Here is a 9,637-nt window from a genome sequence, read left to right as displayed (position 1 = left end):
CTACCCCATTTTTATCAAAATCAGAGAGGTAGAAGGCTTTGAAGGCAGCAGAGCGAGTGGAAGGTCTCGGGCCCAGCTGGGGTTAGGAGTGAGTGAGTGAGTGTGTGTGTGTGTGTGTGTGTGTGTGTGTGTGTGTGTGTGTGTGTAGGGGGGTGGGGTGGGTTCCGGAGGAGGGCCGTAAGGGGAGGACAGGATAGGGGTAGGGTTTCAGGGAGGGGAGGGGGCTCTGGGGTGCAGTGACGGGAACCAATGAGCTGCCAACTCCCGCGTCTCCGGCGCGACTGCGGAGATTGACGTGGAGGACACGTAAAATTGATCCTCGCGCGCCGCAGCCTCCCGCTCAGACGAATTTCTCTTAATCGGATGAAGTTCACCCTGGGCCTGGGGTCGCGGGCGTGGAGAGTGTCCTGGGAACGGGCGGCGGCGGCGGCAGCGGGCCCGGGGGCGGGCGGCCGCGGGCTTGGCTGCGGCGCACAGCGTGTTTCCAGCCCGCGGCCGGGCCGCCGCGGCTCTCGGCTCGAGCGCGCCCTCCCTCTATGCCTCTCCCGCGGCGGCGGCGCCCGAGCTCTCCCGGACTGCGCCGGGCCCAGCCCCGGCCGCCCCGGCGCCAGGCAGCTGGCTGGCCCGCGCGCCATGGGTAAGAGGAGGGCGGCGAGCAGGGAGCGGGCGGGCTGACAAGGTGCGTTGTGTCCCGGCGTTTCCCTTTCCTCCCGTCTGCTTTTCCCGGGAGACGCGGTCCTGGGTCCGGGACGGGCCGTGTTCTCCGCAAGTCCCAGCTTCTGGGCGGGGTGGGGGCAGTTCGGCGCATCTGGGGATGGGATGTCCCAAGTGAGACGCATCCGCAGGACACGGAAGGCTGTCGCGCCCTTCTCGGGGTCCCCACGCCCGCTCCCACTCCCGGAGACAGACCCAGACTCTTTGTCCACAGCTTCTGGGTCTCTGTTGGTCCCTTTCCTAGGCGCCCCTAAGTGCGGCCCCTAGCCCTGTACGGCCACCCTCGGCTAACCTGCGGGTCTTTTCTTCCCTTCCCGCTCACTGTCCTCGGGCGCGATCGCAGAACAGACGTACGGCGAGGTAAACCAGCTGGGCGGTGTGTTCGTCAACGGCCGCCCCCTGCCCAACGCCATTCGCTTGCGCATAGTGGAGCTGGCGCAGCTGGGCATCCGACCCTGTGACATCAGCCGGCAGCTTCGCGTCTCGCACGGCTGCGTGAGCAAGATCCTGGCGCGCTACAACGAGACGGGCTCCATCCTGCCCGGGGCTATTGGGGGCAGCAAACCGCGCGTTACCACCCCCAACGTGGTCAAGCACATCCGGGACTACAAGCAGGGCGACCCTGGGATCTTCGCGTGGGAGATCCGCGACCGGCTGCTGGCCGACGGCGTCTGCGACAAGTACAACGTGCCCTCCGTGAGCTCCATCAGCCGCATCCTGCGCAATAAGATCGGTAGCTTGGCCCAGCCTGGGCCCTACGAGGCGAGCAAGCAGCCGCCGCCTCAGCCGGCGCTGCCCTACAACCACATATATCAGTACCCCTACCCCAGCCCCGTGTCGCCAAGCGGCGCCAAGATGGGCAGCCACCACGGGGTCCCGGGCACGGCAGGCCACGTCAGCATTCCCCGTTCGTGGCCCTCGGCACATTCGGTCAGCAACATCTTGGGCATCCGGACGTTTATGGAACAAACAGGTCAGTGGTGGAGGCCTTCTGTAGCCTTCTCGGAAGGGGCAGAATTGGAGAATAGGGGGTGGGCATGAGGGTGAGGGGTAACTCCTCGCCTTCCTTGGACGGGTTTTAACTCAGAGGAGGATTAGGGCTGGGCAGGGAGGCTGAGGGTCCCGGGCTTTATGTGGGAACCCTGGGACATCTTGAACTTTTTATGACAAATACGGAAAATATTTCCCAAATGGAAGAGCAATCGCCGACCACAAATCCGGAGGTCTAAAATTGCTTTATTTTTTTTCATTCTTGCAAAAAGTATGCAAACTTCTATTGCCAGATCTAAACCAAACAAACCTCAGTCAATTCTGGGATCCTTTCTTAAGGGTCTTTCGGGATCCCTGACCATTTTCCAAGTAGTTCTGTTCCTCTCAGGCCCAGAGGCTCTTCTAGTAAAAGGCAAACGGCCACCTGGCCGATCTTGTCAAGTAACCTACATCCCAGGCAGGCCCAGCGGGATTGCAGGTTCTGGACTGGAACCCCCGGGGATGGCGCCCCAGGGCTGCAGCCGTACTCGGGATAAAAGCTCCCACTGATAAGCTCTTTGCCTGTAATTAGAACTCCGCAGAATTGTTGGTCGTCTCACTCTGGAGGGAGAGGCAGGGATGGAGTAGGGAGAGAGGATCGAGGCGTTCTTGGTGTGGGGCTTGGGAAGATCTTGTTTGGGCCGGAGTGTGTCCTCAGTTTCTTCGCACTGTCCCTTCTCCTAAGCAGCTGGGCAAGGGCTGGCACGCTTTTATGTGAGCAGACTGAGGAGGAGGATAAGAAGCAAAATTCACCGTAGCCGAAGAGAGGAGGGGGTGGGGGCGACAGGAGAAACTGAAAGCTTAGCCAAGCAACAGTGAGGCGCACTGCAGACGCCACGAATAAGGCTTGCTTCTTCTGATGGCTCAAACCCAACCTGGGCCACCGGCTGGGGCCAAAGCTTTTCCTGAAGCGACCTGTGGGGCAGCTGGCTGGGAGGTGGCCTTACCAACTCTGCGCTCGGTTCTGGAGCTTTCTGTGGATTTCCTGCGCACACACGTGCAGAAGGAGCAGACACATGCAGGAGATGCACGTTGGTCACTGGGTTAACGCCTTTTTTGGGGGAGATACTGGATGTCTCCAGAGGCAGTTCTAAATAGAACCATCTCCCACCCCCTCCAGACAGTTGTTGAGATTTTGAGAAATTCATATTTATTCTCACTAGCCTGCTTTGGGTTTGAACCTGAACCTTTTCAGGCGTGGCCTTTGGACAGCGGAAAGGCGCCAAGGCCGTATAAACCCAGCCCTGTTTCACAGGCCACCTCTTGGCTGGAGGCCTCCCGTTTTGCGGGAAGCGGGCCGCAGGCTTGGAGGAGGGAGGAGCAGCCTCTTCCCCGCTAGGAGTGAAAGCGAAACCCTGTGCCCACCGCCCACCCGCTTCGGTCGCTCTCGAGCCTTTGGATGTCTCAGGTGTTTTTGGAGACCTTCGAACACACCCTCGGATATAAACTGTGTACTTGTAGGAACATGTGTAAACATCAGCCACGGTTGTGCCTAGCGCAAATGCGGATGTCCTGCTAATTCGTCCTGTGTCCCCACAGGGGCCCTGGCCGGGAACGAAGGCGCCACCTACTCCCCGAAGATGGAAGACTGGGCCAGCGTGAACCGCACGGCCTTCCCGGCCACCCCAGCAGTGAATGGGCTCGAGAAGCCAGCATTAGAAGCGGACATTAAATACACTCAGGTAACCAAGGGTCAGGAGAAGGAGATGTCTTCCACGTAGAAGAGTGCAAGGTTAGGGAGGAGGGTGTGATGGGAGAAAGAGAGAGAAAAAGAGAAGAGAAAACTCCTCCAGGCCAGGGGTGTCAGGGTGTCAGAGTGTCGGGCAGCTCGGCCACCCAGCGCCCGCGAAGCATTTTCTCATCTTTTCTGAAGCACACTACTTTGGGGGAGGCTGGCTTTCGAGAGCATTGAGTTACCTTTTACCAAAATACTTTTGCTACAAAAGGTTGAACCGGTAACACAGATGGTTGAGGACTCCCTTTCTTTAAAGACTGGCTGGTGAATTTATGATCCTCCTCACCTCCTTATTAATAACAATTTTAATGGGAACCCCTTGCCAGAGTCTTTATTAGGAAAATTAAGAGACCATGTCTTGAGTGGATATAATTGAGGGGACAGCAGAAGGAAAGGAGGACTACCCCCCCACCCCATAACTGCCTAAACTGGAGACGACTGCGGGAGTGCTGCTGCTGACAGTCGGTGACGTCTGTCCCTCTCCCACCGCACAGTCGGCCTCTGGCCTCTCCGCAGTGGGTGGCTTCCTCCCGGCCTGTGCCTACCCGGCCTCCAACCAGCACGGAGTGTACAGCGCGCCGGCCGGGGGCTACCTCGCGCCAGGCCCGCCGTGGCCGCCGGCGCAGGCCCCCCCGCTGGCGACCCCCGGGGCCGGCGTCACCTTGCACGGCGGGGAGCTCGCCGCGGCGATGACCTTCAAACATCCCAGCCGAGAAGGTGAGCGCTGCGGGTGGGGGTGGGTCGGATGAACGCTGAGAGGGTTAGGAAGGGTGCAAAGGAGGGGCTGTCATCCTGGGAAAAGGCAGTGGGAGATTTGATATCCAGCATAAATCCTTCCTTTCTCGGGGTTAAATTTATTGCTTCTTGGAGCAGGTTGGTTTCTAACAGGTGTATGCCGTGCCCCTAGAAAGGTAGGCAGAAGTTGAGAGAGGCCTTAGGACTGCCACTCTCGCCCTGACTTATACAGAGAGAGAAGAAAGAGGGTCAGGTCTGGATCTGGTTCTTGTGCCCGTGGCTAAATTATTATTTGTTCTCTGTGTCTCATTTCTCCATCCGTAGAAGGGTCTAGAAAGGTCTCTAGAAGCATCATTCAGGGCCATCTTTTTGTGGCCCGAGGAGTTTTGCCTTCTGTGGTAGACTGGCCCTCGCACCTGGTTCTGCGTTCTGCACCTGGAATCTTCCAGGCACTGCCCATCATCTGTTTTCCTAGGTTCCTCTTTTTTTTTTTTAAACTAGAGTCTGGTCTTCCCTTGGATTCATTTTCTTAAACACATTCTTGGGAAAGGGAAAGAACATTTCAATCATGTATCCCTAAGTTTAGACTCTGATATCGGTGTGGTTTGGGGTACTTCTTCTGCAGAGAATGTGGCTGGGAGTTCTCCCATCCCTCCCCCCCCTTTCTCCTTCTCCTCTTCTATAAATCTACTCCACGATAAACTAAACTAACAGATTTGAGGTATTCAACAGTGTGAAGGGCATCTTCTTACACTGACCTTCAGATTTGGGTTTTTCCTATAAATTAGGAAAAGCCCATCTGCCCTTGAGACTTCATTCTTCTTGTTGGTGAAAGGAATATCTGAGTTTGCTAATTTCTAAAAACCTGAGTGCGGTTGGTTCTGATCACCAGAAATTTGCAACTTCCACTACCCTGTGAAAGGAAGGAGTCACCTCAGGAGGTCCCAGCCTCAGCAGCAAAGGAGACACAGCCCCAAGCCTGGCGTCAGCATGGAGCGGAGGGCAGAGGGTGTTCCAGAAAGATCTTTAGCAGCAGGATCCACCTCATACCTGCCAAGGCGGAAGTGGAGGGCAGGCTGAAAGCTTTGTTTCCAAGGAGACACAGTAGCTTTACCAGAAAGAGAGAGAGGATATTAAGCTGCCATAAATAAAAACAAATCAATAAAAACAAAAACTTTTTTATTTTCACCTTTCTTAATGCACAAACATTATGGGATATAGATTACAAAAATTGAAAATTAAAACTCCTTTAAGCTTTATACTTAGTTGAAAAGTAGAATAATACCAGTTGCTCATTTATAGGAAAATTCAAGTAAAGAAAAATTAAAAAATTGAGGATTAGCCTGACCTGCGGTGGCGCAGTGGGTAAAAGCATCGACCTGGAACACTGAGGTCGCTGGTTCAAAAAAACCCTGGGCTTCCCTGGTCAGGGCACATATGGGAGTTGATGCTTTCTGCTCCTCCCTTCCTTCCTTCCTTCTCTCTCTCTCTCTCTCCTCTCTGTCTCCTCTCTCTAAAATAATAAATAAAAAAATCTAAAAAAAAAATTTGAGGATTAGAACGTCTCTAAAGTTTGACATATAAGGGCCAGCAAGCAGTCTCAGTGTGACTGCATTGCTCAGGATCCTGTCTTGGGCCTCAAGACCATGTGCTTCCTGGATAATTTAAGTTATCTGTTGAATTAGAAATTGAAAGAGAATTTACTTCATTATACAAATCATTTAACTAAGCAGGCTCATTTGAATTAGAAAGGTGTATTCACAATTTAAAACAGTCCCCTGGGCTGATCCCAAGGGGAAACAAAACTTAGTCAAGGACTTTCAGAGCGAGGTAGTCCTTTGCTAACAGAGCCACTTTGTTCTGGGGGTATTGCAAGCTCAACATTGGCAAACTAATTATGACCTGTAAGTAACAATCCAAAGATAAAACACACAGTTCTGAATTAAACTAATTAGAGTTATTTGGGGTGGGGATTCACTGGTGGCTGATTTTCTTTGGAAGACACTTTCCTCCCAAAAATACATAGTCATTGGACGGCGTCTTCATTCCTGTCCCTCACCAGCATATTCACTTCTTATTATGAAACATCTCACTCATTTTCAGTCTGTAACAAAAATTAGCTACATTATTAATGACTTAATTTCCGAATCCTCACAATACTTTAAAGCTACAGCTAAAGGATCATCGAATACATCAGGCCCATTGTTAAAAAATAATCTCTCAAACTGGCACATAAGTATTTGTGTTTGAACATGAACAGAAAAATAATGAGAATTATATACCTATTTAGGTTAAGAATTTTTATTCTTACTGGCAGGAAAGCTGGCTTCAAAGACCTTAATTAATAAAATCTAATTGGTCTTTGAAAAATTTCAAAGTAAAGTAATCCTAATCACAGTCTTTTTTTTCCTAGTCATTTATTTAACATTATATTCAAACAAACATCCCAGATGACAATTGCTATAATTAATTGTTTTTCAGTTAATAAGAATAGTAGGGATAGCACTTGCTGGATTATTTTTTCCGTTGAAAAATATTTTATTTACTGAAAACAATTTAACATCATGAATGCTCAGCACAAAACAAACATTTTTGATCATCTAGTCTATATCCTCCGAATCAATGCAAATGAACATTAACGGTTACTCTAAGGGAAATTACTCAAATGTCAAATTAAGCATCGCAATTTATAAATTTTATCTTGGTCAAGAGTAAAGCCACTGGGTTCCCTATTATGTAGATAAGAAAGTAAAATTTACATTTCTCATCCAGCAAAGGAAACTTTAATTTTTGGGAACTTAGAGAATATAAAAGTTCTAGTTTATCTACACAGGAAGGGCGCTGATATTCTGAGAATCTCGACATCTATCACGTGTCTTCATAGTCAGGGGAGGACCATATTCCCCCACCTCCACAGGTGACGAACCCTACCAGGTGTTTCCTCGAGACAACTGCTATTTGTAGTGTGTTTTCAGCAACCCGCAAAACCTCATGGTTCTAAAATTCTTCCAAGAGAGGCTTTTGAAGGGCTAAGGATTTGGAAATCAAGTCTTTAAGTTAATGCATGCGTTTAAGGAAAATTTTGTTTATATTTGTTTTAGATAATTCACAGCTTCCTCCCAGCTATCTTTGCCGAGGATTATTAAATCTTAAGAAATCGATTCTAAAAGCGAACTTGGCCAGAGAGCAGTAGGGCGTAGGCGTTTGTCAGAGTCCGGTTGCCAGTGACCCGGGTCTCCCTTGACCCAGCCCTGGAAGGCGCCTTCCCAGACGCCCGACTTCGTTCTCCGTGGTCCCAGTGGCCCTGAAGTCTCAGTCTCAATATTTAAAACCGTGTGTCCCCCCTAAGATTAAGTTAAAGTTTATGCGAAGCGCCCAATGCGCTGGGTCCCCAGCCTCTGAGAACCCCAGAACAGACCAATTCGGCTCCGGTCCTGTGGCAGGAAAGGAAGGGGGGACAGGTTCTGTGGGAGGGACAGGCGGGGACAGAGCTGAAAAGGCAGCGACAAGATTCGCCCCGCAGGAGTGGAATCTGTCTCTGGGCTGTTTGTTTTTCCCGCTTTTTTTCCCTCTTGTCTCTAAAGCAACCGGGCCTGGGCTAAGAAACCTCCGTCTCCTCATATGTTTTCCAAACAGGTCTTCACCTTGAAGTGTGTGTACAGCACGGAAAGAAAAGGTCTGAAAACTTCGTTGGCTGAGTGGGCACAACTGTGTTTAGGAAAAGGGAGCTGAAAGACGGTGTGGAGTGGGGGTGGGGGGCGAGGAGGGGGAGAGCGGAGGGGCAACTTTGTCCTGGAAAGGTCTTTGGACCCCTTCGGAACCTCTGAGAACCCAGCTGTGCGTGCTTGCGTGTGTGTCCGTGCATCCCTCGCGGTACGGCCCAGCGGGGATAAAATTCCCGAGTTTCCCTTCATCCCAAAGGGAGGCGCTCCGAGCTCCGCCTTTAAAGGACGGCTTGTTGGGGAAAAATAAAGAAACTTGAAAATCGGCGCTTTGATATATAAACAAGCTTGTGCGTCCTAGTGCAGGAGAAGCGGAGCGGCCGGGGCCCGGGAAAGGGAAAACAGAGGTTGCGCACTCGCGGCGTCACTTTTCCGGCTTCCAGTAGCAACACTTGGCCTCTGTCCAAAACCTTAAATAATAGAGCAACGTATAGAATGCCGCCTGATTTGGCAAGCCTGCTGTCACTTAATCCGGTTCCCCCTAGACCCCGGGGCGTGCTGTGCCAGCAGAGGTGAGCGAAGCTGCATCCTCTGCCCGCGGGCCAAAAAGAAGTTGGCCGCCCACTTAAAGGTCGGCCACCTCCTTTGTCGGAGGGATTCAGGCCACCCCGAACGCTCCACAAGGGGTGCTTTTGGTGACCTGCTTTTCCCACTCGATTTCCCACTGCCTACCGAGATCTCCCCACGCCGTTCTGCGGGACCGCAGGCCTGATGCACCGACAACTTCCTTGGGTGTGCGCGCGCGGCTGCGGTCTGCGTGGGGTGGGGGCTCAGCGGGGCGCGTGTGTGAGTCTCAGGCCCCTGCTCCCTTTCCCAGGGTTCTCGGATCCGAGAGCCTCCCCGGACCCAGGGTGCACGGGTCGGCAGCACCTCCGTGCAGCCATTGCCTCGTTTATTAAGTGGGTGAGGCGCAAAGGTACCCGATCAGCTGTCTGGACGCATCTGCAAAATGGCTTTGCGAGAACCAATTAATAGGGCTGCCCTCGCGAATGCCTCCCGTAGGGGAGGGGAGGGGTAGGCGCCGACGGACGCGTGGGGCTCTTCGAGAGCAAAGGCTTCTGCTTCCTGTCCCTAAACCGCTGACACATCGAGCGCGCGCTGCAAGTTCCCCTGGCATCCTCGCGGCTGCCCCTCGGTTTGCGAGAGTCCCGGGCCCCGTATCTCTGGCTGTGAGCCGCGCCAGGCAGTGACCCGACGCCCCTGTGCTTTCTCCCGCAGTGGCCGAACGGAAGCCACCCAGCCCCGGCGGCAAGGCTCCGGACAGCCTCAGTAGCTTACACGGACTGCCCATCCCGGCCTCGACTTCCTAGGGATAGAGCGGCCCCGAGCCCGAGCCGGGAGCAGGCGGTGGAGTGGCCGGCGGACCGGGGCGCGCAACTCGGCCAGGCAGTCCCGGCGGCACCGCAGGACCCGAGGACGCGCGGAGGAAGTGCCTGCAGCCGCCCGCTGGGGCACGCGCCGTCAGCCGCAGGCCTCGTTCCGCCCGCGGCCTGCGGCCACACTTCAGTTGTGGGCCAGGGTTCCAGACTCTTCTGAACTTTGGCTTCCGATTTTTGCACCCTTGGCACGACTTTTGCTCCGACGTGGCCTCCCTCTCCCAGCCCTTTCCTAATTTTTCCAGGATTGTTCAGCACCCTCCCTCCTTCCGTTTTCCCCTCCTTCCTTCTTTCCCTCGGGGCTCACCCTAGAGTCTCTTCTTTCT

At 53.3% G+C, this 9,637-nt stretch overlaps 1 protein-coding gene across 1 annotated transcript; it reads left to right on the top strand.

Moving 5' to 3' along the window:
• The first annotated feature begins 246 nt into the window (after nucleotides 1-246).
• On the top strand, nucleotides 247-9,389 carry PAX1 (paired box 1). Its single transcript, XM_066386973.1, has 5 exons — nucleotides 247-637; nucleotides 1,058-1,687; nucleotides 3,283-3,425; nucleotides 3,973-4,195; nucleotides 9,154-9,389. The coding sequence occupies exons 1-5, from the start codon at nucleotides 364-366 to the stop codon at nucleotides 9,243-9,245; spliced, it is 1,362 nt and encodes a 453-aa protein (XP_066243070.1). The 5' UTR covers nucleotides 247-363; the 3' UTR covers nucleotides 9,246-9,389.
• The last annotated feature ends 248 nt before the right edge of the window (nucleotides 9,390-9,637 follow it).

This window comes from Saccopteryx leptura, chromosome 5 (assembly GCF_036850995.1).
Source record: "Saccopteryx leptura isolate mSacLep1 chromosome 5, mSacLep1_pri_phased_curated, whole genome shotgun sequence".
Classification (NCBI taxonomy): domain Eukaryota; kingdom Metazoa; phylum Chordata; class Mammalia; order Chiroptera; family Emballonuridae; genus Saccopteryx; species Saccopteryx leptura.
The sequence above is the reverse complement of the archived record's forward strand: the minus strand, read 5'-3'. Positions and strand labels throughout refer to the sequence as shown.